The following is a 27,366-nucleotide window of genomic DNA, read 5'->3' on the forward strand; positions in this document are numbered from 1 at the left end:
GTTTTGTCTAGATCTGTACGTTTCTGGGGCTACTGAAAGCCAAGTGAGTGGTTTTGGATCCTTTGCAAAGTATGTTAGTTCAAGCACATATCATGTCCCTGAACAGGTGAATTAAGCCCGCCAGAGTGCCCACAAGGTTGGAGCTCAGAGAAAGGATGTGTTTAGGGTGGGTGGGGTGTGGGAGAAGGTCCCTGGGTGCTAAGGTGCTGGACTCACTTTCATAGAGGGATAGCAGAGTCTGGATCAAGGAAGCGTGCCAGAGGCTGAAGCCTACTGAGGCTCAAGGAAGCATAAAGTAGGTGTTCAACATGTGGGAACCCAAACACTGCATGAGGGGGAGGGGGTATCCAGGCAGGGTAACTTTACTAGGGTTGTGACATTTAAATACTCATGCTGATAAATCTGTTAATCTAAATTAGTTCCTGATGTTCAAATTTCATTGCCCACCTGTGAAGAATGAAGTGTAAGCTGCAGGGAAGCATGACCCTACCAAACTCAGGGTCCATTTTGCTCACTTTCATGGTCATAGGATTTAAAACATTGTAAATTTCATGATTTCAAGTATTTAAATCTGAAATTTCAGTGTTGTAATTGTAGGGGTCCTGACCCACAAAGGAGTTGGGGACAGGGTTTGTAAGATTATTGTGTGTGTGGGGGGGCGGGGGGGGGGGGTGGCGGGGGGGAGGTAGGTATTGCCACCCATACTTCTGTGCTGCCTTCAGAGCAGGGTGGCTGGAAAGCAGCAGCTGCTAACTGGGAGCCCAGCTGTGAAGGCAGAGCCACCACTCACAAGCAGTACAGAAGTAAGGATGGCATAGTATGGTATTGCTACCCTTACTTCTGTGCTGCTGCCTTCAGAGCTGGGCACCCAACCAACAGCTGCTGCTCTCTGGCTGCCCAGCTCTGAAGGCAGCTCAGAAGGATGGAAATACTGCAACCCTCCCTCCCACCCCCAAATAACTTGCAAACCACCCCCTGCAATTCCCTTTTGGGGCAAGACCCACCCATTTGAGAAACACTGGTCTCCCTCATGAAATCTATTCAGTGGTTCTCAAACTTTTGTACTGATGACCCCTTTCACATAGTAAGCCCCTGAGTGTGACCCCCCCCCTTATAAATTAAAAACAAAAGACCAGATTTCACATTCCATGATATATTTTTTATGGCTGTGAATTTGGTAGGGTGCTTCTATACGGTTTCATTAAGAGACTATTCTGTAAGCTATAAAGCTCCAATCTACGTGATTTTTCACAGTGAAGTTTCATCTTAGAGAATATGAATGGAAATGTACAAAAGGCAAATATGGGCCATTTGCCCCTGAACTGGCACCATTTCTAAGAAAGGAATGGAAGTTGCTCTGGTAAATTGTATAAGGCACTTGGACTGTTATTTTCATAAATTAAAACTTGCTTGTCACTCAGATACAGATATTAATATGTAGAACTTTTGGCTATTCATTTATACATGGTGGAAAGAGTCAGTTGATGCAAAGTTAAAGGATAGCAAATGGTCCTGATTAAAAAGGTTTATTCTAAGCAGTTTGGTATGGAATACTAAAAATCAATGGATTTACATTCATCAGAGGTTTCCCATTTACATTGAGGAAAAAGTAGTAAAATGGGAAAAAACTTAGCATTTCACTTGTGAAATTTAATATTCCTCGCCTTCATCCTCTCCATCAATTGAGTCTGTGCCCACTTCTTCATAATCCTTCTCAAGTGCAGCCAAGTCTTCCCGAGCCTCTGAGAATTCTCCTTCCTCCATCCCTTCTCCCACATACCAGTGAACAAAGGCACGTTTGGCATACATCAAGTCAAACTTGTGGTCCAGACGGGCCCATGCTTCAGCAATGGCTGTGGTGTTGCTGAGCATGCAGACTGCACGCTGAACTTTGGCTAGATCACCGCCAGGAACAACGGTTGGGGGCTGATAATTTATACCAACCTGGAAAAGAGGAGAACACACTTAGTTTTCCTGTAGGGTTTGGGGATGGCTGTGATTAGTTACTGACCACTTAGTAAAAAGCAAGACATTAAATTTTACTTATAGAATCATAGAATCTCAGGGTTGGAAGGGATCTCAGGAGGTCATCTAGTCCAACCCCCTGCTCAAAGCAGGACCAATCCCCAACTAAATCATCCCAGCAAGGGCTTTGTCAAGCCTGACCTTAAAAACCACTTTAAAGAGGGAGATTCCGCCACCTCCCTAGGTAACCCACTCCAGTGCTTCACCACCCTCCTAGTGAAAAAGTTTTTCCTAATATCCAACCTAAACCTCCCCCACTGTAACTTGAGACCATTACTCCTTGTTCTATCATCTGGTACCACTGAGAACAGTCTAGATCCATCCTCTTTGGAACCCGCTTTCAGGTAGTTGAAAGCAGCTATCAAATCCCCCCTCATTCTTCTCTTCTGAAGACTAAATCATCCCAGTTCCCTCAGCCTCCCCTCATAAATCATGTGCTCCAGCCCCCTAATCATTTTTGTTGCCCTCCGCTGGACTCCCTCCAATTTTTCCACATCCTTCTTGTAGTGTGGGGCCCAAACTGGACAAAGTACTCCAGATGAGGCCTCACCAATGCCGAATAAAGGGGAACGATCACGTCCCTCGATCTGCTGGCAATGCTCCTACTTATACAGGCCAAAATGCCGTTAGCCTTCTTGGCAACAAGGGCACACTGACTCATATCCAGCTTCTCGTCCACCGTAACACCTAGGTGCTTTTCTGCAGAACTGTTGCCTAGCCTCTCGGTCCCTAGTTTGTAGCAGTGCATGGGATTGTTCCTTCCTAAGTGCAGGACTCTGCACTTGTCCTTGTTGAACCTCAGATTTCTTTTGGCCCAATCCTCCAATTTGTCAAGGTCCCTCTGTATCCTATCCCTACCCTCCAGCGTATCTACCACTCCTCCCAGTTTAGTGTCATCTGCAAAGTTGCTGAGGGTGCAATCCATGCCATCCTCCAGATCATAAATTTTACTTCATATAACTGTCTAAAGAGCTCTGCACACAAACAAATGCAAGCTCCTACCCCTAAGATGTTTTATAAAGCCCACTAGATACCTACACAACAGCTTTAAAAATACATTTCAATAAGCCATTGATGTACAACAAGGGAGTAAAAAGCCATTGTATAATTATTTAGCAGCTGTTAAGAGACTTGCCTTAAAACCAGTAGGACACCAGTCAACAAATTGGATTGTGCGCTTGGTTTTGATAGCAGCAATAGCAGCATTGACATCCTTGGGGACAACATCACCACGGTACAACATACAGCAGGCCATATACTTGCCATGGCGAGGATCACACTTAACCATCTGATTGGATGGCTCAAAGCAAGCATTGGTGATCTCCGACACAGAGAGCTGCTCATGGTAGGCTCTCTCTGCTGAAATAATTGGGGAGTAGGTTACCAATGGGAAGTGAATACGGGGGTAAGGCACCAGATTAGTCTGAAATTCGGTCAGATCCACATTTAAGGCACCATCAAATCGGAGGGAGGCAGTAATGGAAGACACTATCTGACCAATGAGGCGATTGAGGTTGGTGTAGGTAGGGCGTTCAATGTCCAGGTTCCTACGGCAAATGTCGTAGATGGCCTCATTGTCAACCATAAAGGCACAGTCGGAATGCTCCAGAGTGGTGTGGGTAGTCAAAATGGAGTTGTACGGCTCAACAACTGCTGTGGAGACCTGGGGTGCAGGATAGATTGCAAATTCTAACTTGGATTTTTTTCCATAGTCGACTGAGAGGCGCTCCATCAGCAGTGAAGTAAAGCCTGAGCCAGTGCCTCCCCCAAAACTGTGGAAAATCAGGAAGCCCTGCAAACCAGTGCACTGGTCAGCCTGAAAGAAAGAAAAAATATTTTACAGTGAGCAAGTCTGAACATTTAGAATACAATACACACACACACACACCCCTTCTTCCCAAGGAGCTCACACATCTGCTCAGCTCTTATGAATTCAAAGGTGGGTGAAAACCCTTCTCAAGCTCCAGGAAAAAAAGTTATTTATCTAGTCAGGACAACCCTCCTCCCCAGAAGCCAAAACCAGACAAACCTGCTTATAGTATTCTTGGACATCCCTTTACTGAGAGTCCTTTTAGTACAGATCTACCTCACTCCACTTTAGTGGCACCATATTTCCCAAGACCCATTTATACCCTTTTTATCTCAGTGAGAGATACAGCTGGATTTGTCAGCTTCTTAGTGTCATTTAAGCAAATAGCCATTCACCCTGCACACCAGCAGTGTCTAGAATCAGCCAAAATCAATCCACCTTTATAATTTACTATTTATAAACAAATTTATTTGATGTTCTGGACAGATCTAGAACTGACTATTATCCTAAGTTCCAGTGCGATTTAAGCCCTGCATATTCCCAGAAAATGTCATAAGGCTGTTGAATCCAGTGCAGTGAATTGCAACATATTGGACTATTCAAGGAAGCTCTAGTTCAGATCTTTCCCTGAGCTGTTAAAGATTAACACTGCACTTTCTCCTCAAGGGTGCAGGGTCACATACTGGTCAGCAATGACTCCCAGGACTAATTAACAAGTGTTGACAGTTTGCAAGAGAAAAAGGAACAAGACAGAATTTATTGAGTTAGTCTTTTGTGTGCCCTCTAACAGACTTGTTTAGAAAGACTTCCCTGGCACTTCATCCCTAATTTAGATTGAATATTTAGAGCAAGTACTCCAGGGGCTCAAAATGCAAAGCACATACTAACTACCCCTAAAAGGAGCTAGAAAATAAACTTGGGACTTCACCTCAGCTAGTTCACCACATGGTGTGTAGACTGAGGGAGCCTGAGACCTCACAGCATGGTCATAGTTTCTCTCCCACCTTGTAACTTTGTTCATAAAAAAAAAAAAATTAATAAAACAATGAAGTTAGAAGGAAACACATTTGAACATGAAGATCAGACTTCAGCCCACAAAAGCAAGCATTCAGGTGTGGAGGCTAAAACGCTGCAGTGGCTGCAGCTAAGGACTGGTCCCTTCTCATCGATAAGAGTGCAAACCAGGGTGTTATGTGGATAGGCCTCAGCCGTGGACTTTGTGAATTTGTCAGACAAACTTGAAACAAACTTTTTGGTCTGATATAAACATGCTTTTTAGGCAAGTTGAGGGTGCTGGTTCAATTGCAGTCCAAGAAGAGAGTCACAAGGGGTCTTAGATTTTCCTCTGATCGGAGTAGTCCATTTTCACATGACTAAAGAGAACGGCAGAATTTTACAGCTGCTGTACATGACCCAACAGACTACAGAGCTGAATTCTGAGCCCCCACACATCTGAGCACTTAACTAGATTAATTTCCAAACCTCACAAACCATGATGTAGAAAGATCTTTAAAAGGTACAATCTTCAGTGCAGAAAAACTGGAACTTACCAGCTTCCTGATACGCTCCAGAACAAGGTCAATTATCTCTTTCCCAACAGTGTAATGGCCTCGAGCATAATTATTAGCAGCATCCTCCTTGCCAGAGATCAGTTGTTCAGGGTGGAAAAGCTGCTTGTATGTCCCATTTCGTACTTCGTCTGGAAAGGGAATATTGTGCATGAGTTTACAGTAAGTTAATTTTGGTTTAGACAAAAGTTTTCAAGCTCACATGCCTAAAATAAGGCACCCAAACCCACCTCTAGACAGCTCAACAAAAACGGCTTGACTTTAGAGATGCCATCGCTAGACGATACCCAGGATGCCTGCTAGGTTCAGTGGATGTTTAACATCCAAGAAAATCAAGTCGCTTATTCAGGTATGCAAGTTTGAATTTTTTGGCCTCAATACCACTCTGGCATGGGCAAATATTAAACTATACAAACAACTTATGTTTCATAAATACTTTGCTTTAAAGCAGCAATTTTCCAGATTTTATACTCAGATTTCTAAAGCCAAAAGGTATAACACAATGATCATCTAGGTTGATCGCCTGCATAACACAGGCCAGAGACTTTCTCCTACAATGCCTGCAGCGGAGAAAGTTCTTTTCCGACTACGTAAGCATACATCAAATGTCTAATTCAACTACAAGTTACTGGGCTATATTTGGAAAAACTTCCAATTTCTATTTAAGGATATAGAGAAAAAGAAAGAAAAATAATCACGATTTTTAATGATATTTAGGCACCTAAAGATGCGGAAAGCACCCCAGAAGTACCTAAATGCACAGTGAAGCCAGAAGAGAATTAAGCATGCCCAGGCGCTTTTGAAGATCACTCCAGGTGTTATAATACCTTTAAGAAATCTGGCCTAAATGATAACTTACCACTTCCCAAGATAATTCCTTCAAATGGTTGGTTACCAAATGGCTATAAATCTGCATCTTATTCTAATGATTTTTTTCCTAGATTAATCTCAGCCATTTAACCATGTGCCTTTGTTAGTTTGAAGAATATCTTCTCCCTGTGCAGTTTACTTATCAACCAGGAGCAAGTCATTTCAACTTTCTGTCCCATTCTTCCTCCCAATGTTTTCATAGCTCTTCTGAGCCCTTTCCAATTTTTATACATGGTTTTTAAAATAGGGATCCTACAACTGGACACAATATTTCAGTAGTTGTCTCACCAATGCTCTCTCTCAATACATCACCTCTACTTCTACTCAATATTCTCTGACCAGGATGCAGTCCTCAGTCTTTTTTTACTAGATGTAAGACCTTGCCTTTGGCAGCATGAAAAAAAAAGGTTTGATTGCTTGGTAACATAAGAACATAAGAACATAAGAAAGGCCGTACTGGGTCAGACCAAAGGTCCATCTAGCCCAGTATCTGTCTACCGACAGTGGCCAATGCCAGGTGCCCTAGAGGGAGTGAACCTAACAGGCAATGATCAAGTGATCTCTCTCCTGCCATCCATCTCCATCCTCTGACGAACAGAGGCTAGGGACACCATTCTTACCTATCCTGGCTAATAGCCATTTATGGACTTAGCCACCATGAAATTTTGGTAAAATGGGTGCAATCCAGATTGTTGTATTAGTCATCATTCATCACACCAGTCTGTGCGTCACTTGGAAGAGGAGTCAGAAGAAGGTACATTTATCCATACAGTAACTGATGTTCGAGATGTGGACTATTCTGCAGTTGGCGAGCACATATCCAGTGCAAGCGCCAGAGAATGTTCTAGTCAAGAGTATATTTGGATTGGTGCATGCACCCTTCCTTGTGCACTTCATAAGGCCTTTATGGGCAGAATCACCCCAACACCAGTTCTTTCACAAGAGCCAATGATATCAGGATTCCAAAGTAGCAGGGATGGCGTGTGGGTCATAAGAGCTAGCCCATTATTTTTCCTAAGAACACAGACTAACATGATCTTCCATCATCCCTGGCTGCTTGCACCAATGTGTAGTGCTTTGCTAAAATGTGTACAGACAACCAGATCACTGCTTTTCAAATATCCTGGATTGGCAAGTTTGCTAGCGAGGCTACAGAGGTGGACAGGTCCCTGGTGGAGTGGACTTGTACTTTGCCAGGTCCTTTTCTCCTGTTGCACTGGGCTATCCATTTTGATATCTTGTGTAGATACAGCTCATCCTTTGAGTCTCTCCGCGTAAGCCAGAAACAATCTGGGAGACTTCTGGAAGGATTTCGTCTTGTCCACATAGAACAATATGGCTCTGTGCATGTTCGGTGGGTGCAGTCTATACTCCTCTCTGCCAGCATGAGATTTGGGGAAGAACACAGGTAGGTGCATGACCTCACTGATGTGGATTCTGACAACACCTTACGAAGAAAGCTAGGATCCGGGGATTCTAGGGACAGAAAACTTCCGCAAAGTAGTTCTTAGAGTAAATTTCTAGAAAAACATCCAATCTTGATTTAAGGATGGTCAATGAGGGAGAATCCATCACGACCCTTGGTACATTGGAGAATCCATCACGACCCTTGGTACATCTTTGCGAACAGGGGCTGCTAACAGGGAGTTTCGCAAGGGAGTTCTCCAGGTGAAGGAGGAGCTAATACAGCATCTGTGGGGTAAGTGACTGTCTGTAGTGTGTGTTTGTTTGTGTTTGGGGGTTACTTGCTGTGTGCTGAGCTTGTGTTTGTTTGTTTGTTTGTTTGAGGGACCGTGTGCTCTGGCTGGCAGTTGGAGGCAGGTTTGAAAGCTTGAAGCCTCTGGTAATTGGCTGAGCCTTAATCAGTGGGCGGGGCATTCACTCAGGCCAGGGCTTTATAAAGCCGCGCACAAGCGACCAGGGGCTGCTAACAGGGAGTTTCGCAAGGGAGTTTAGAAGGGGAGTGGGAGTCCCTCGCCAGCCGTAACCCCATCCCCGTGGCCCCCCCCTAAAACCTATAAACCAAACCACATTCCAAAACTCCCTTCTGTAAACCACCCTTTCACTAACTAGGATACAATGCAGGCAGAAGCCCAGCAGCAGAGTGGGGGCTATCCAGTTTATTGCACCGACTGTTGCATGTATGATTACCTGCCCTGTGGGCGGGTGGCGTATGTGTGCAGTCGGTGCAAGGAGCTCCTGGCCCTCAGAGACCATGTACGGACTTTGGAGGCCAGGGTGGCGGAACTGGAGGAGCTGAGAGAGGCAGAGAGGTATGTTGATGAGGCTTTCCGGGACACTGTAGAATTGTCCCACCTCCGCTTAGACAGGACCTGTGCTGTTAAGGAGGAAGAAGGGCCCAGGGAAGTAGAGCAGTCAATGGGAGCAGAGGGAAACTTTCCCGTAGTTGGGACCCTCCTTCCAGATGGTTCTGGGGTTGCCTCTCGCACTGAGGTTGCCTCTCCGGGGGAGGGAACTCCAGTTTCTAGGAAAAGGCAGGTGTTAGTAATGGGAGATTCGATTATTAGAAATGTAGATAGCTGGGTCTGTGATGACCGGGAGAACCGTATGGGGACTTGCCTGCCTGGTGCAAAGGTTGCGGATCTCTCGAGGCATCTAGATAGACTTATGTGTAGTGCTGGGGAGGAGCCGGTGGTCGTGGTACATGTAGGTACCAATGACATAGGGAAGGGTAGGAGAGAAGTCCTGGAAGCCAAATTTAGGCTGCTAGGGAAGAGACTGAAATCCAGGACCTCTATGGTGGCATTTTCAGAAATGCTCCCAGTTCCACGCGCAGGGCCAGGTAGGCAGGCAGAGCTTCAGAGTCTCAATGCGTGGATGAGACGATGGTGTAGAGAGGAGGGGTTCACGTTCATTAGGAACTGGGGAAACTTCTGGGATGGGAGGAGCCTATACAGGAGAGATGGGCTCCACCTAAACCAAAGTGGAACCAGACTGCTGGCACTAAACATTAAAAAGGTTGTAGAGCAGTTTTTAAACTAGGAGATGGGGGAAAGCCGACTGCTGCAGAGGAGCGTGTGGATCGGACACAGACTTCTCTTAGGGGAGAGTCTGATGATAGAGAATCTCCAGGTTATAGTCAGGAGCAGAGGACTGAAAAGTATAATGTAAGGGCCGGATCAGACGATAAACAGTCACATAAAAAAGAATCTGGCACATCAGAAAAAGGCAGGCTAATAAACAGGGACAAGTTTTTAAAGTGCTTGTACACAAATGCCAGAAGTCTAAATAATAAGATGGGTGAACTAGAGTGCCTTGTGATAAAGGAGGATATAGATATAATAGGCATCACAGAAACCTGGTGGACTGAGAGCAATCAATGGGACACAATCATTCCGGGGTACAAAATATATCGGAAGGACAGAACAGGCCGTGCAGGGGGAGGAGTGGCACTATATGTTAAAGAAAGTGTAGATTCAAATGAAGTAAAAATCTTAAGCGAATCCACAGGTTCCGTAGAGTCTCTATGGATAGAAATTTCATGCTCTAGTAAAAATATAACATTAGGGATCTATTATCGACCACCTGACCAGGACAGTAATAGTGATGATGAAATGCTAAGGGAAATTAGAGAGGCTATCAAAATTAAGAACCCAATAATAGTGGGGGATTTCAATTATCCCCATATTGACTGGGAACATTTCACTTCAGGACGAAATGCAGAGATAAAATTTCTCGATACTTTAAATGACTGCTTCATGGAGCAGCTGGTACGGGAACCCACAAGGGGAGAGGCGACTCTAGATTTAATCCTGAGTGGAGCGCAGGAGCTGGTCCAAGAGGTAACTATAGCGGGACCGCTTGGAAATAGTGACCATAATACAATAGCATTCAACATCCCTGTGGTGGGAAGAACACCTCAACTGCCCAACACTGTGGCCTTTAATTTCAAAAGGGGGAACTATACAAAAATGAGGGGGTTAGTTAGACAAAAGTTAAAAGGTACACGGACTAAAGTGAAATCCCTGCAAGTTGCGTGGGCCCTTTTTAAAGACACCATAATAGAGGCTCAACTTCAATGTATACCCCAAATTAAGAAAAACAGTAAAAGAACTAAAAAAGAGCCACCGTGGCTTAACAACCATGTAAAAGAAGCAGTGAGAGATAAAAAGACTTCCTTTAAAAAGTGGAAGTCAAATCCTAGTGAGGCAAATAGAAAGGAGCACAAACACTGCCAACTTAAGTGCAAGAGTGTAATAAGAAAAGCCAAAGAGGAGTTTGAAGAACGGCTAGCCAAAAACTCCAAAGGTAATAACAAAATGTTTTTTAAGTACATCAGAAGCAGGAAGCCTGCTAAACAACCAGTGGGGCCCCTTGACGATGAAAATACAAAAGGAGCGCTTAAAGATGATAAAGTCATTGCGGAGAAACTAAATGGATTCTTTGCTTCAGTCTTCACGGCTGAGGATGTTAGGGAGATTCCCAAACCTGAGCTGGCTTTTGTAGGTGACAAATCTGAGGAACTGTCACAGATTGAAGTATCACTAGAGGAGGTTTTGGAATTAATTGATAAACTCAACATTAACAAGTCACCGGGACCAGATGGCATTCACCCAAGAGTTCTGAAAGAACTCAAATGTGAAGTTGCGGAACTATTAACTAAGGTTTGTAACCTGTCCTTTAAATCGGCTTCGGTACCCAATGACTGGAAGTTAGCTAATGTAACGCCAATATTTAAAAAGGGCTCTAGGGGTGATCCCGACAATTACAGACCGGTAAGTCTAACGTCGGTACCGGGCAAATTAGTTGAAACAATAGTAAAGAACAAAATTGTCAGACACATAGAAAAACAAACTCTTGAGCAATAGTCAACATGGTTTTTGTAAAGGGAAATCGTGTCTTACTAATCTATTAGAGTTCTTTGAAGGGGTCAACAAACATGTGGACAAGGGGGATCCGGTGGACATAGTGTTATGTTTCCAGAAAGCCTTTGACAAGGTCCCTCACCAAAGGCTCTTACGTAAATTAAGCTCTCATGGGATAAAAGGGAAGGTCCTTTCATGGATTGAGAACTGGTTAAAGGACAGGGAACAAAGGGTAGGAATTAATGGTAAATTCTCAGAATGGAGAGGGGTAACTAGTGGTGTTCCCCAAGGGTCAGTCCTAGGACCAATCCTATTCAATTTATTCATAAATGATCTGGAGAAAGGGGTAAAGAGTGAGGTGGCAAAGTTTGCAGATGATACTAAACTACTCAAGATAGTTAAGACCAAAGCAGATTGTGAAGAACTTCAAAAAGATCTCACAAAACTAAGTGATTGGGCAGCAAAATGGCAAATGAAATTTAATGTGGATAAATGTAAAGTAATGCACATTGGAAAAAAATAACCCCAACTATACATACAACATGATGGGGGCTAATTTAGCTACAACAAGTCAGGAAAAAGATCTTGGCGTCATCGTGGATAGTTCTCTAAAGATGTCCACGCAGTGTGCAGAGGCGGTCAAAAAAGCAAACAGGATGTTAGGAATCATTAAAAAGGGGATAGAGAATAAGACTGAGAATATATTATTGCCCTTATATAAATCCATGGTACGCCCACATCTCGAATACTGTGTACAGATGTGGTCTCCTCACCTCAAAAAAGATATTCTAGCACTAGAAAAGGTTCAGAAAAGAGCAACTAAAATGATTAAGGGTTTAGAGAGGGTCCCATATGAGGAAAGATTAAAGAGGCTAGGACTCTTCAGTTTGGAAAAGAGAAGACTAAGGGGGGACATGATAGAGGTATATAAAATCATGAGTGATGTTGAGAAAGTGGATAAGGAAAAGTTATTTACTTATTCCCATAATACAAGAACTAGGGGTCACCAAATGAAATTAATAGGCAGCAGGTTTAAAACAAATAAAAGGAAGTTCTTCTTCACGCAGCGCACAGTCAACTTGTGGAACTCCTTACCTGAGGAGGTTGTGAAGGCTAGGACTATAACAATGTTTAAAAGGGGACTGGATAAATTCATGGTGGCTAAGTCCATAAATGGCTATTAGCCAGGATGGGTAAGAATGGTGTCCCTAGCCTCTGTTCGTCAGAGGATGGAGATGGATGGCAGAAGAGAGATCACTTGATCATTGCCTGTTAGGTTCACTCCCTCTGGGGCACCTGGCATTGGCCACTGTCGGTAGACAGATACTGGGCTAGATGGACCTTTGGTCTGACCCAGTACGGCCTCTTATGTTCTTATTGTTCCAATCATTAATTACTTTCACTGTTAAAAGTTTATGCCTTATTTCCAGACTGAATTTTTCTAGTTTCAACTTCCAGCTATTGGATCGTTACAACTTTCTCTGCTGGATTGAAGAGGCCATTATTAAATATTTGTTCCCCATTTAGATACTTAGACTAATCAAGTCACCCCTTAACCTTCTCTTTGCTCAGCTAAATAGGTTGAGCTCCTTGAGTCTCTCACTATAAGAATGTTTTCAATCCTTAGCAGATGTCAAATGCAGAAATAAAGTAACCTTTCTACTCCTGCTCGAGATTCCCATGGTTATGCACCCCAGCAACACATTAGCCCTTTGGTCACAGCATCACACTGGGAACTCATGTTCAGTTGATTATCCAAAATTCTTTTTCAGAGTCAGTGCTTCCCAGGATAAAGTCCCCCATCCTGCAAGGCTGGACCATGTTCTTTATTCACAGATGGATACATTTAGCCATATTAAAAACGCACTGTTTGCTTGCACCCTAGATCACTCTGAATCAATGACCTCTTTATTATTCATGACTCCCCCAATTTTTGGGTCATCTGCAAACTTTGTCAGTGATAATTTTAATATTTTCTTTCAGGTCATTGATACAGATGTTAAATAGCTCTCCCCCCATGGGCTATAAACAGTGGTACAAGTGCCAACAGTTACAAGTTACCATACAACTCTTTCTAAGCAAGCACATTTATTCTTAAAGTAAAAGCATTACAGAGAAAAACAGATTTAAGCATACTGTAAACATATTAGGAGGTGCCCATCCATCTTACGGGGTCCTAGCTGAACCAAGTCCTTCCAAGCCTTCTGTAAGAGTTGGGGCCCCCCCTTGGACACAAGGTCCTCTATTTGCTAACAGAAAGGCAGTCCTAAGTTTAATCTTTTTATATCAAAAGTGTTTTCTTTGTCTGTTGGTCTCCAGACAACCCAGTTTGAACCAATATATGCAAGTCTACCCAGTGGGTATACCTCTCTGGATGTGTTTATAACCCAAGTGATTCAACTTAGTCACCTCTACTGTTTTTTGTTCCTGGAGGTATTGTGGTAACCCTCCATCAAGAGTTGCATAAAATCCCTGATCCACAGCAATTCATTAGCTTAATACAATATGGTCTTCAAAGACACTACATGTGATTACAATCTCCCCCAGGCCCTTGAAAGTGAACTGGGGCTGAACGGGGATTTTGTGAATGTTGCCAGGGTCCTTCCACTAATCTAGAGACTGGAGGACTACTAGAGGGAGAGCCAGCCAGTAGACCTAGGACTGCCATGCCTAAAGTCTCTGGAAGCAGAGTCTTGTGTGCAGGGCAAAGAATGTAGGTGCTGCCATAAAACCCATCAGCTCAAGGCATGATCTTGCGTACATCAGGGGTTGGAACCATAGGTGGGGCTAGAGCAGTGGTTCCCAAACTTTAACCACCTGTGAAACCCTTTCACTAAAAGGTCAAGTCTCATGAACCCCCTCCTAAAAAATGAATATTTCCAGGGATTTTCTCCTTTGAGTATAAATTATAAAAGCAGTGATCTTGGAAATATAAAACATTTTATGACAGGATTATTACACATTATTTATTATTAATCAATCATTGCAGTATTTTTATTACATTATGAAAACAGCAACACTTCCAAGATCTCACTTTCGTAGCTTGTATCACTTTGAATAAGCCTGTTATAAGACAAGTCTCCTATGTTTCATCAAGGAGTATCAGATGTGAAACAGCATGAAGGTATTTAAGAAGCCAACTCAAAGAGTTCCTCCTAAACAAGCATTCAGGTCTTGAGGAGTCCAGGCAAACAACACACGTTACAACGAAGCCTAAACTTGTTCTTCATAATAATTTTAAAAACAGCAAAAAATATCCACCTCCCTTTCCATTTCTTATAAGGAGTCTTGAAGTTTTAATCTCCTCAGTATGATAGATATGCTTGCTTTGATCTGCTTATCTCTTGGAAGTCCAGGGGCTCCAGGCTGCTGGCCCTGTGCTGACTGGGGTCCCTAGGGACAGCTATGTCCGCCATTAGGGATTTTTTTCCTGAGAACCCCCTATAACATTTCGCAAACCCCAGTTTGGGAACCACTGGGCTAGAGATCATGCACCATCCAGAACCTGTCAAGTGGTAGTTAGGCAATTACTCCATGCAGAGGCTATATGGTCCCAATGAATTCTATGTGCAACACAGGTGTTAATGTGGATTTCTTCTCATTCACCAGCAGGCCTAGATGTGCAAACAGCTGGAGAATGGACAGGATGTTGACCCAGACCTGAGATTTAGCGGCCACGACCAGCCACTTGCTTAAGCATGAGAACATCTGGATGTCTGTTCTTCCAAGGTAGGCCACCACTGCAAGGCATAAACACGTGCAGCACTACTCAGAGCCCAAAAGGCAAAACTTGGTATTGGTAGTGATTGCTGTGCAACACAAACCTTGGGAAATGCTGGTGCACCAGACATATCATGATGTGAAAGTACATATCCCTGAGGTCAAGAGTTCTCCTGATATAGGGATGGGATGATTGATGTGAGGGAGACTATCCTGAACTTTCATTTCTTGACATAGGTGTTCAGGCACTTGAGGTTGGTATTTGTCCGAGGCTTCCGGTCTTCTTGGGGATGAAGAAGTACCTTAAATAGAACTTCTCTCCTCTCTACTGAGGAAGTACCTCCTCTATAGTGCCCACTGCAAAAAGGGACTGCATTTCTGTCTAAGTAGGCTCTTTGGGAGGGGTCCCCCTAAGGAGGGACAGGGAGAGGATAGGAACTGAATGGCATAGCTTCTTTGGACCACCTCCCATACCCAACACTGAGGTGATGATGGACCAAGGTTGATGGAAATGAGCCTGATGGTTGCCAAAAGGAAGGAAAGGCAATGATCCTATAATGAATGGTATGCGGTCCTCAGGTACAGGGTCAAATCTGCTGCCTGGTCGGTGTCAAAGCAGGTTGGTGCAACTGAGAGGATATTCACAGAGATAACTACTTTGCAGGATGGGCAGTTAAAGCCTAGGGACTTCCTATGGTACCAGCTGGCATGGCTGACCATCGGCAACCTTGGGGGAAGACCTCCTTTGCCCCCCCACAGCATCCCATAGACCTAACCAAACTATGTAACTACAATGCCGAAGTGGAGGTTAAATGCTGTTGGTGCCTATCTCTTCATGTACCACACGCAGCAGAGAAGAAACTGGGTGTTGCAGACTGGTTCAACCCTTTATACCCTTGTGAGCACGAGAGGAAGAGCACTTGGACTTCCCCAAAAGACACTGCTGACTAGAAAATTCTCCGATGTGAGCGCACTAAATGAGCGATCACCAACTGTGGAATATTTATACAGCCTAACACTCAAAGAACTGGATTGTCCTAGTTGCTGATCAGTCCTGTATGTCAGGAAGTCCAGTGTGTGCCTACCTGAGAACATCCTGCCAATCTCACTAGCCAAGGACTAAGAAGCTTCCTTTGGAAGCCAAGATCTTCCACCATCTGGAAAAAAAATCTGTACTCATGTTTACTGACGTAAAACACTCCTTCTGTCAAACCTCAAAGTGCAGGGTACGTTCAGCACAGCACTTGCTATCCCATTTGGCTTTAGCAATTCTAAAATGTATGGTAATGAGATACCACAGAGTTTAATTAAAGCCAGGTAGAAAGTAATATTGGGGTTTATAATTAACTCTAGATGAAGTTGTCTGCTGTTTTTGCATATATTCTGCTTTTAACCCAAAAGTTAAGCCTTAAAAAAAAAAAAAAATCTGACTTATGACAAAGCAGCATGAGATTTGAAAAGACAACTTTACTTATTGGTGCAGATCAGCATGACGATTTACCCAACATGATTTGTAACCTATCAATCTGATATTTAAGGGGAAAACTATTTTTTTCAAACAAAAAGGAAAACAAAACAGAGGCACCAAATGAAATGGACTTGCTAAGAGATATCTGTGAAGTTCTAGAATGCACTGGTTTAAAGCACAGTCTTTGCCAGACTTTTTTGCATTAGCACTGCAAGGCATGTACAAGAACCATGGACTGAAGAGTGAAAGTGAAAAACAGAGGAAGACAGCAAAAGGGGCGGTGAGCCTGGGGGAGTGACAAAGTGCATAAGTAATTTTATAAAGAGGCTGGAAGAAGTCAAGAGGGAACAGTAGCTCGAAAATGCTAGCTGAGCTAAAAGGGGGACGCTGACAGGGGAGGAAAGGGGATTGAGAAAAAATTGCAGAAGTGAGACACTAGCAAGTGCTTACTGTTAGAGGAAAATAAAATGCAAAGCCATGGAGCATACGGAATATTTTTAATGCACAATAGCAAGGTGCTTAAAGAGCTCTCAGGATGTATAGTACCCAATAAATCCAAAAAGGCTGCTGGTGCCTGTAGATACTTTGCTGACATTGTTTCATAGGTAAAGTGTTTAATGTCTTGTTAATTCTTCCAACTTTGAAGTACATTTTTTTTTAATTGCGGTGCCTTGTCTAGAGACAATGAAAAAGCAGAAAATCTTATGCATTGCTTGGCAGAAGAGTAATGATTACATACTTGGGGTAAGCTTTGTACAGAGAGAATTTAAAGCATTTAGAATATTTATAAGGCATCAGAACAGAAACAAGGGAAATGGTACCCTCAGACCAACATTCCAGCCTGTCAGTTGTGCCAGTTCCCATGGCATGTCTCTTACAAATCAATACAACACTGCTGACTGTATTTACCTATCACTGCAGGTTCCAGATCCACAAACACAGCGCGGGGGACATGCTTTCCTGCACCAGTCTCGCTGAAGAAGGTATTAAATGAATCATCACCACCACCAATTGTTTTGTCACTTGGCATGGTGCCATTGGGCTGAATGCCATGCTCCAGGCAGTAGAGTTCCCAGCATGCATTGCCAATCTGCACACCAGCTTGGCCAACGTGGACTGAGATGCACTCACGCTGTACAGAGAAAAAAGAAGAAAATTAAGGTTTCTTAGCAGGAACAGTGGCTTTCTTGACTAGCAAAATACCCAGCACAGACTGCTTGGAACTACCATACTGCAGAATTATTAAAACTGCACCCATAACATTGGCCTCATTGTATTAGGGTTAGTGACAACTGGAACAGATTACAGCTGTTAACACAAAACCTTCCTTCAGTCATCTATTTTCATCTAGAAAAACCCTTTGGACATTGTCACATAACATTTTATAGGCTCATTCTTCATGTCCTCTCAGAGACCTGAATGTAAAGTTTCACCTCCTTCCCCAGCAAATTCTGTCCTCTCCCTATTTGAGAAATATTGATTTTTCCATTTTGAATGTAATTAAAGGTTAATTGGCCAGCACCAGCCTGTGTGTCATTGGTATTATCCGTGCCAACCCAGCTCCAGAAGTTTATTTAGTTATCAGGTGCAGCACCACCACCAGAGGGGAGCACTATATTTTAAGCCACGCCCCCCTGGAGCACTGCTTTACTGCGTTATATCCGAATTCATGTTATATCGGGCCGTGTTATATCGGGGAAGAGGTGTACATAAAACTGATCCTAACCGTCACCCCTTCACCATTTCATTTAGGGCACACTCTGAACAAGTTTAAGTTGTGCATCCTGCAAGGAAAGTAATTGTTTGTAAAATGATTCCCCCCAGTGTTGAATTCATAAAAAATATGGAACTTTAGGTTCTTACACAAAGCTATAGGTACATGCACTGCTTTGCGTGTATATCTTAGTGTAAGTAGAATTATTTTCTTTTCCCAAACTAGTCAGCACTGAAAGATTCCCTACTACTGTCTGAGCAGTTTTGCTGCACCCCCACCAGCCAACTCAACTGCTCAACACTCAGACTGTTCCCAGCTTAGTGTAGCTGGTCAGAAGCCAGTATCAAAGTGTCAACACCACCATTAAACTCACAGAATACTGATTCTACCCCAAATTACCAAGAAAAAACAAAAAATCCCAACTTTTCAGTGCCCTTTTTAATACGTAAACATATGGCTTGACTGTCCACGTTCAACAGGCCTGCTTGTACAAACCAGTCCTTGCCACACCCCCTGAAAAAGTAGGCAGAGATTTATATATATTAGATGGGTAAGTTGAGGCAGGGGTTCAGCAATCTGATCTCAGCTACACAAGTCAATAACAAAGCTGTGATTGAAACACCAGTGTCTTAGTGTCCCAACTCTGTCCATTTCTGTAGTCTACCAAAGTGCCTTCCAGCCGAGGGCTAAAAACAAAGGCTAAGATTCAAACATAGGTGCCAAGACAGTTATCTTTACTGTAACTGCTGTTCTTCGAGATGTATTGCTCATCTCCATTCCATATTAGGTGTGTGTGCTTGCCACATGCACTGTGCCGAAAGTTTTTCCTCAGCAGTATCCATAGGGGACTGGCTCTGGCGCCCTCTAGAGTGGTGCCTGTATGGCGCAGTACAAGGGGTGCCCCCACCCCCCCACTTCCTTCTCACCAGAAACTCCGACAGTGGGGAAGGAGGGTGGGTTGTGGAATGGACATGAGCAATACATCTCTACCACCACCAGTTACGGAAAAGGTAACTCTTTTCTTCGAGTGCTTGCTCATGTCCATTCCATATTAGGTGACTCCACAGCAGTACCCCTGGAGGTGGGTAGGAGTTCATGGACATGTAGATTGCAACACAGCTCTGCCGAACCCAGCATTCTCTCTGGCCTGCTGAGTGATGGCATAACGAGTGGTAAATATGTGAACAGAGGACCACATTGCAGCTCTACAAATGTCCTGGATAGGGATGTGCACCAAGAAGGCTGCTGAAGATGCCTGTGCTCCCAACAAATAGGCTCTGACAATCGGTGGCGGCAGAACCCACGCCAGGTTGTAACAGGTCCTTATGCACGAGGTGATCCAATTGGAAATCCTCTGCCAAGACACCGGGTGACCCTTCATCCGATCCACTGTAGCAATGAAGAGTTGAGTCGATATTCGGAAAGGCTTGGTACGTTCTAAGTAGAAAGCCAAGGCTCTCCAGACATGCAGGTTGTGAAGATGCCTCTCCTCACTGGTCTTGTGCGGTTTGGGACAGGACACCAGGAGGAAGATGTCCTGGTCATATGGAAGGTGGAGATCACCTTTGGCAGGAAGGCCGGGTGGGGCTGCAACTGAACCTTATCTTTGTAGAAGATCGTGTACGGAGGTTCTGAGGTCAAGACTTTACTTTCAGAGACCTGTCTTGCCGACGTCACTGCCACCAGGAACATGACCTTCCATGACAGGTGGGAAAGGGAGCAGGAACCCAGTGGCTCAAAGGATGGGCTGGTGAGCCTAGAGAGGACCAAGTTAAGATCCCACTGCAGGACAGGAGTCCATACCTGCAGGAAGAGTCTCGAGCCCTCAAGAATCTGACTATCATGTCGTGGGGAAAAACACCATCTGTCCTTAGATCGGCAGGTGAAAAGTGGAAATGGCCGCTAGATGCACTCTAATGGAAGAGTGTGCCAGGCCCTGGTTCCTCAAATGGAGCAGGTAGTCCCGGACAGCCTGTATGGAAGAATGCAAGGGACAGATGCTATGCTCGGACGCCCAGCGGGAAACCCTTTTCCACTTGGCCAGGTACGTCAGTCTGGTTGAGGTCTTCCTACTCCCCAGGAGGACCTGTTAGACTCCTTCCGAATAAGTCCATTCCTCCAGGTCCAGCCATACAGCATCCACGCCGAGAGGTGGAGGGGCTCGAGATTGGGGGGTAGGAGCCGGCCATGGTCCTGTGATAGCAGGTCCGGGCGGTTGGACAGGGGCCGCTGACTAGCTCATGAGCATGCCGAACCAATGTTGGTGAGGCCACGCTGGGACGATCACGACAACCTGCACTTTGTCTCTCTTGATCTTTGCCAGGACCTGCCGATGAGTGGAATCAGATAGAACACATACATTAGGCTCCCTGACCATGACAGGAGGAAGGCATGGGAGAGGAGACCTTGCCGAGAGCAAAATCAGTGGCATTTCCTGTTCTGTCTGGTAGCGAACAAATCCACTTGGGGCATTCCCCACCTTTGAAAGATCATGCATGCTACCTCTGGATGGAATGACCACTCATAGTGAGAGGAGAAGTCCCTGCTGAGCTGGTCCGCCAGCATATTCTTGACACCGGGAAGGTGGCAAGCTTCCAGGTGGATTTTGTGGCTGATGCAGAAGTCCCATAGACAGAGTGCCTCTTGACAGAGAGTCAACGAGCACACTCCACCTTGCCTGTTGATGTAGACCATCGAGGCTGTGTTGTCCGTCACGACTCTTTCCACCTTGCCCAACAGGTGCGGAAGGAAGACTATGCATGCCAACCGGACTGCTTGGAGCTCTGGGTAGCAGAGTGGGGCAAGTGATGGGGTTGACCTGCCCTGGATAAGTGGCTATGCCCCTGGCGCAGTGTGTCTTTTCCGATTTAAAATAAAAAAAAACATGTTGCCATCCCAGCTCTTCATTCATGGCCCGCCATACAATTTCCACACCCAGATGTGGCCCTCAGGCCAAAAAGTTTGCCCATCCCAGCTTAAAGCCTGGGGCATGCCCTGACCCCCAACTGGGTCCCATTCAGGACTAACAAAGAGTTTGAGAACTATTACTATGGTAACTAAGAAAACTACTAACTATGTATAACTATTTTACAGGATTTCAAAGTTCGCAACAGAGAAGGAATCAATGCTAGCTGAAGCAGCAGAGGTTCCAGCACTGTCACTGGCGGCAAAAAGGAAGTGAGGGGGTTGGGGAGGGGCGGGGAAAAGCTGGCAGCACCCTTTATACCACGCCATGTGGGCACCACTCCAGAGGGTGCCAGAGCTGGTCCCCTACGGATACTGCTGAGGAAAAAACTTCCAGCACTGGTGCATCCGGTAAGCACACACATCTAATATGGAATGGACATGAGCAAGCACTCGAAGAAAAATGGTGGCTTCCGGCTGCTGTCTGAACTTGGAGACAGCATGCCAACACACTCCCTCCCCCAACACCACACACTCCCTCCCACCCTATACACTCTCTCACTCCCCCCAAAACACACTGTTGCTGTCTCTCCCACACACACACCCTGTCACACACTCTTCCTCCCCCCCATCCACACACCTCAGTTGAAAAGCATCTGGAAACCTAATAGGATCCCTAGTAGGATGGAATGATGGGATTGAGAAACCTGCATCATGTGATGCTGTACCTGCCCCATGTGTAGGGCCCTACCAAATTCACAGCCATGAAAAATGCATCACGGACCATTGAAATCTGGTCTGTCCCATGAAATCTGGTCCTTTGTACAGTATAGGGTAAAAGTACACAGATTTCACGGTGGAGACCAGCGTTTTTCAAACTGGAATCCTGACCCAAAAGAGGGCTGCAGGGGCAGGGGACGCAGGTTATTGTAGGGGGCGGTTATTGTATTGCCACCTTTACTTTTGTGCTCCCTTCAGAGCTGGGTGGCCAGAAAGCAGTGGCTGCTGGCCAAGGGCCCAGCACTGAAAGCAGCAGCGCAGAAGTAAGGATGGCAATACCATACCATGCCATCCTTACTTCTGTGCTGCTGCTAGCAGCAGTGCTGCCTTTGGAGCTGGGCTCCTGGCCAGTAGCTGCAACTTCTGGCCACCCAGCTCTGAAGGCAGCACCACCAGCAGCAGCAGCGCAGAAGTAAGGGTGGCAATACCACAACCCCCCTACAATAATCTTGCAACCCCTCCACAGCCCCCTTTTGGGCCAGGACCTCTACAGTTACAACACTGTGAAATTTCAGATTTAAATATCAGAAATCATGAAATTTACAATTTTAAAAATCCTATGACTATGAAACTGACCAAAATGGACTGTGAATTTGGTAGGGCCCTACCCATGAGGCATTGCAAACCCTTCCCAAAGCACCCTGTGGCCAGGTGCACAGTGGGATACTACTCATAATGCACTTCTCTCTGTGTTGATGCAAGAGCTGCTAGTGTGGATGCGCTCTGCTGACACAAGAAACGTAGCGTGGAAATGCAACAGTGGTTTAATTAAAGTGGTGGCTGAATGTCGGCATAACTTGCGTCAACAAAACTCTGCAGTGTAGACAAGGCCTTAGGCACCAAAATAAGTGGCCTCAATCTGCTGAGTCCTCAGCACTTTAGAAAGTGAAATCAGGCCACCCACTGAGGTGCTTAAATATGGACTTGGTAGTGTCCTACTATTAGGTACCCATCACAAACCTCTGTTTTAATATTCACACCCACAGCTTCATTATGTATAGTTATGGCTGTGGTACTCTCTGCTTCTCTGTTCTCCTCATGCTCCTCCAGAAACAAGCAAGTGTTGGAAAACCAAGATGACAGTTCCCACATAACCTTAATTCTGCTGCCTTTCATCTCTGCTTTAAGGCATCCACCTATGGAGATGACGGTATCTTACTCCTCCCTCAGTCTGTGCCAGCCAGCATCAAGGACTCCCCAGATTAGTGGTGCTGCACAGAGAACAATGAGGCTCACTGGACTATATTGAATAGAAGGACTGACTGGAGTTGTACTAGGCAGAGACAATGACAGGTTTGGTTAAAGAAAGGTAAGGTGCTGTTATATTACAAGTTCCTAGTGCCATCCCCATGGGGATGAATATCTTTGTATCCACAGACGAAAGCACTTTACAGAGAGGTCAGCATTACCCCCATTTTCCCGATTGGTAACCATTGTCATAAAGTGAAGTGACTTTCTCAAGGTCACCCAAACTAGTAGCAGAGTTCAGAATAGAACCAAGGGTCTGAATCCCAATCTAGGGCCCTATCCACAAGACTACACTGCCACCTACTTCCCACACAGCCAGTATCGCCTTAGGTGGTCCTTCTACAATCAGAACCGTACCAAGCAATTCCATGTTTAACATTGGCATTTCTTATAAAAACTGCTACCCCTTTACTGTAATCATTTCTGTTACTTAAGACTTTCTTGGACAGCTGGCGTGAAGCATGCATTTCCTCATTTTTCCGTGTTTGTATTTCAGAATTAAACTCTCCCATTCCAGAAAGGCACAAGGAACACAGGATAGTGTTGAGCCCTGGCAACCATAACTCCATGTTGATTCACCTGCAAAAATCCTCATCAATTCTTGTTTTTTTGAGAAAGTGGGACAGTTGAAGGGATGGTGGGGAGCAGGGGTGCTATTACGCCTCAGCACTCAGTAAGAAAGGCTACCCCCAATCAAGGCTTAGTGCAGGGTCTCCCCTTCCTTCCAGGAGCAGCAGACAAAGGGAGCTTCATAACCCTTTCCCAAACACCGGGGACTGAGCTCAGGAGTTTGACACCTGCAAGCCTGAGGAGGACCATGCCTGGGGTGTGCTCTGGGAAGATCACCATTCTCTGCTCCCCACCCTCAGCAGTGTGTGTCTGGACCATGCACCAAACCAGTTGGTTTTTAGCTCCCCTTCCCTCATCTGAACAATGTGTGCATGCCTCAGAAGGGTTCCTATGGCAGGGAGAATTGCATGGTTCCCATTTCCCCTGCCACTCATGAGGTTCACAGATGGTGTCAAAATAGAACAGCACTGGCCCCTAAATCAACCCAGTCTCCCCCAGGTGAAGCATAGGGTGAAAGTGGGACAACCCAGAATACTGATGGATCCTCAACACCAAACAGCAGACATTACCTCCTGAACTCTGAGCAAGGCAATATAGGTCAATCAGGCCCTGAAAAGCCAAAATAGCCCATAGATGAGAACACTAAGGCACAAAGATCAAGCAAATTGGACAAGGCTATGCAGGGAGGCAAAAATAGAACCCAGGTTTCCTGAGTCCTAGGCCAGTGCATTAACCACAGAACCATCTGTCCTCCAATACCTCCTGCCCATTGAAAAGGGTTCTCTGCTCAAACCCCAGACAGAGGGGAAACAAAAAATTGCACAGGGATCAGTAGCGCTTAAGTGTCCTGGCTCCTAGCTCATTCCCTTCTCCACAGCACCATCTTTTATTCCTTCTGCAGTCCCTGCTTCACACACAGCCATTGCACTGACACTCCATGGCCTTGTCTACACTACAAAATTAAGACTACTTACTGTGTTCATCTTTGTTGGTGGAAGCGCTCCTGGGGAGGATGCGCACCATCAACTTAACTGTATGGGGCATTGTGGGACACTGACAGCTGGAGCCCTCCCTTCCCCCTCCGGGCTCATAGCCAAAAGACAATGCAAGTAACAGTGTCTATATAGACACTGCATCAGCCTAACTACATTGACCTAAGTACTACACCTCTTTGTGGAGGTGGTGTTATTAGGTCGGCATAATGGGCGACTTACATTGGCAGGGGCAATGCTGTAGTGTAGACAGACTTAAATTGATGTAGGCTGCCTTACATCGACCTAACTCTGTAGGGTAGACCAAGTCTTTAAGACACAGACTTAAGTCTGAATCCCAGCTCTGCTTGTTCTGACCTTGTGCAACCTCTCATTTTAGCTGCAAACTAGCAAAGTGCACAGAAATATTAACAGGCATCAGCAGATCAAGAGACCTGCAGGAGTCTGGGTTCAAGACAAGCAGCTCTACCAACAGGCATAGGGTACTTTGTGGGTACTCATTCACTCACTAGGCCTTCCACTATGAGCCTGCTCTCAGCTGGGATTCCTTCAAGCATGCACCGTGCCAATCTCAAGCACTCAAATCAAATAAATCAATCAATCACACGTCAGCCCCCCAAAATCATGATTTTTAAAACCATGTAACAGTTTTTGTTTCTGTTTATTTGCCTTCTGGCTTGAGCCTTCATGGGTCACATTCTCAAGCTTCTCGCCATGCAGGCTAGCTTTCATAAAAAATAAAAAAAATCTAAGAGCCTCTCATGTACTGGAGCTTTAAGATAAACACCAAATATTGCAAGACCCATGATAAAAGTCACAAGTCAGAAATAGCATATATGGCCAAGAGCCATCTTCCAGTCCAAGTCCCTGCAAAGCACTGTTCGGCCAAGAGCTGCTCACTCCACAAAATCAAATAAACCAGCTAATAACTTTTCATTTGTTTATTTGTGGAGCTGGACCCTTTGGGCTGGATTTTCAAAAGAGCTCAGGTCAAGTTTCCAACAGCTCCCATTTGTGACGCTCATGGCTAGATTCTCAGAAGTGCTCAGTGCCCAACATTTTAAGAGGCCAGATTTTTCAGGCGAGCTCAGTTAGGTACCCACATGGGAGTTGAGCACTTCTGAAAGCTCTAACCTAGATCAGTGCCAGGTGGTCCAGGACTAAGATTTGTCTGGAACCTCCTTAATTTGCTCTGAATCTATGCAGTGTTATAGGAACTGCTTTTTGGGGGCACTTATATCTCAAACTTCTTGGCCAAATTTGCCTCACCCTCATCCTTGAGGTGGCACAGCAATTTTCCAGGTACTCCATCTAGGCACACGCATTTTATAGCGCAGAATTTTAATAAACTGGAAAAGCTTTCTTCTTCCTAGGACTCACCTATCATACTGATGCCTGAATGTACTAGCTGTACTCAGGTTGGTCTGTAAAAATGCATACTTGGACCAAGTGGGGAAAAAGTAACAAGGACACTACTGTCCATTGATTTCACTGCCTGTTATTATGCAATCCATGTAAAGGAACAAACTTCAAGCATCTGCTGAAGTGAAAAGTGGGAGATTCATTTTCAAGAGCAGTAGCTTCAGTGATCTCATATTTGGAATAAAAGCAGCATGGGACAGACAGTTTAAACATTTGTATAAAACTGCAGTACCAAAACTAAGAATTCAGGTACAAGTTATTTTTAAGTCTAACTCAGACCTATTCATTTTATAACTAGCTTGAGAATAGACTTCTAACAGCATGAGTATGCCTACCAGGGGAGAAAAACAACAACAACAACTTGGAGTTTTACAGGTTCCCTTAATACAAGTGAGCCCTAATACACATCCATGATGTTAAAAATCTAGCATACAAATTGCCATCTTAGACTTTGTAAAGCCCTTTAAAGAACTGTATCCTAAGCAAAACACTTTTGTAAAGCTGCATTTTGTAAAGCTGCATGTGCTGTGGCAGAAATAAAGACCAGAGAGCTCTCTGAAGAAATCTTACAGGGAAGTGCTGGAGCCAACTCAGCATGAAAAGATTTCTATGTAAAAGTGAAAATATGGCCTCAGAAATCACCCAAAGTTTCAGTGGCACGCTGCCGGGAAATGCAGTTGAGTAATTATCACTTGAAATTCTCTCTAGCCTAATTAGATCTGTGCAGATTAATTATAGTTTTTTTAATAAGACAGCGCTTCACCATCTTGTCTGTAGTGAGATGCCAGTGGGGATCGGGAAGGGGTGGATGAGAGGCAGCCATGATCTTTAGAAAGCAACCACCATTTTGAACCACGGCTTCTTTGAAACCTTGTTAGATCGCAGAGGAGAAGGGTTCAGCATATGCAGCCAACATTAAAAGCTCCGTCTGCAGGATGCTGACAGGGAGGTGCGCTACCAAGAGGCAAAATCAGCTTCCCCACATACACTCTTTGTACTAGCTCTAGGATCAAGGCCCCACGGTGCTGGGCCCCGTAGCCACCCCATCCCCAAGCGCTCAATCTCAGCCCAGGAACTGCGCCCCACTCCAGACAGGGAGGCGCGCACACGCGCTTTTCCTTTCCCCCGGCGCACCGCTGACTTGTGCCAGCCCCCCCGCGAAGGAGCCCAGTCCCCCGCCCAGACGCGCCCCGCGAAAAGACCCGGGTCCGTTCTATGCACGGGGCAATAGCGCCGCACGGGCCTCCCGGACCCGGAGGACCCCTGCCAAGCTCCAGGACCCGGCCCCAGCGGCGCTGCCACGCACGGCAGGAACGTGCCGCCCCCCGCGCTCCCCTGACCATGTCTCCGGCTGACGGGCAGGGCCTCCGGTAGCAGCAGACGCGCGACGGGTCTGGGCAGCACCGTAAAAGCAGCCGCAGCCTATCCAGGACTCATATTATATAGGGA

The 27,366-nt window shown here is 45.2% G+C and overlaps 1 protein-coding gene across 1 annotated transcript; it reads right to left on the reverse strand.

The window, feature by feature from the left end:
- Positions 1–1,510: 1,510 nt before the first annotated feature.
- Positions 1,511–27,366, reverse strand: LOC135876981 (tubulin alpha-8 chain). Its single transcript, XM_065402297.1, has 5 exons — positions 27,258–27,366; positions 17,197–17,419; positions 5,386–5,534; positions 3,161–3,841; positions 1,511–1,944 (listed from the first exon to the last, which is right to left on the reverse strand). The coding sequence occupies exons 1-5, from the start codon at positions 27,258–27,260 to the stop codon at positions 1,651–1,653; spliced, it is 1,350 nt and encodes a 449-aa protein (XP_065258369.1). The 5' UTR covers positions 27,261–27,366; the 3' UTR covers positions 1,511–1,650.

Source organism: Emys orbicularis, chromosome 4 (genome assembly GCF_028017835.1).
Source record: "Emys orbicularis isolate rEmyOrb1 chromosome 4, rEmyOrb1.hap1, whole genome shotgun sequence".
NCBI classification, from domain to species: domain Eukaryota; kingdom Metazoa; phylum Chordata; order Testudines; family Emydidae; genus Emys; species Emys orbicularis.

What these genes read in the sequence shown, in the direction of transcription:
- LOC135876981 (XM_065402297.1), bottom strand. An exon ending in TCTGGAACCTGCAGTGATAG is followed by an intron (nt 5,535 to 17,196) that starts GTAAATACAGTC and finishes TTCCCTTTCCAG; the next exon opens with ACGAAGTACGAAATGGGACA. An exon ending in TGGAGCGTATCAGGAAGCTG is followed by an intron (nt 3,842 to 5,385) that starts GTAAGTTCCAGT and finishes TCTTTCTTTCAG; the next exon opens with GCTGACCAGTGCACTGGTTT.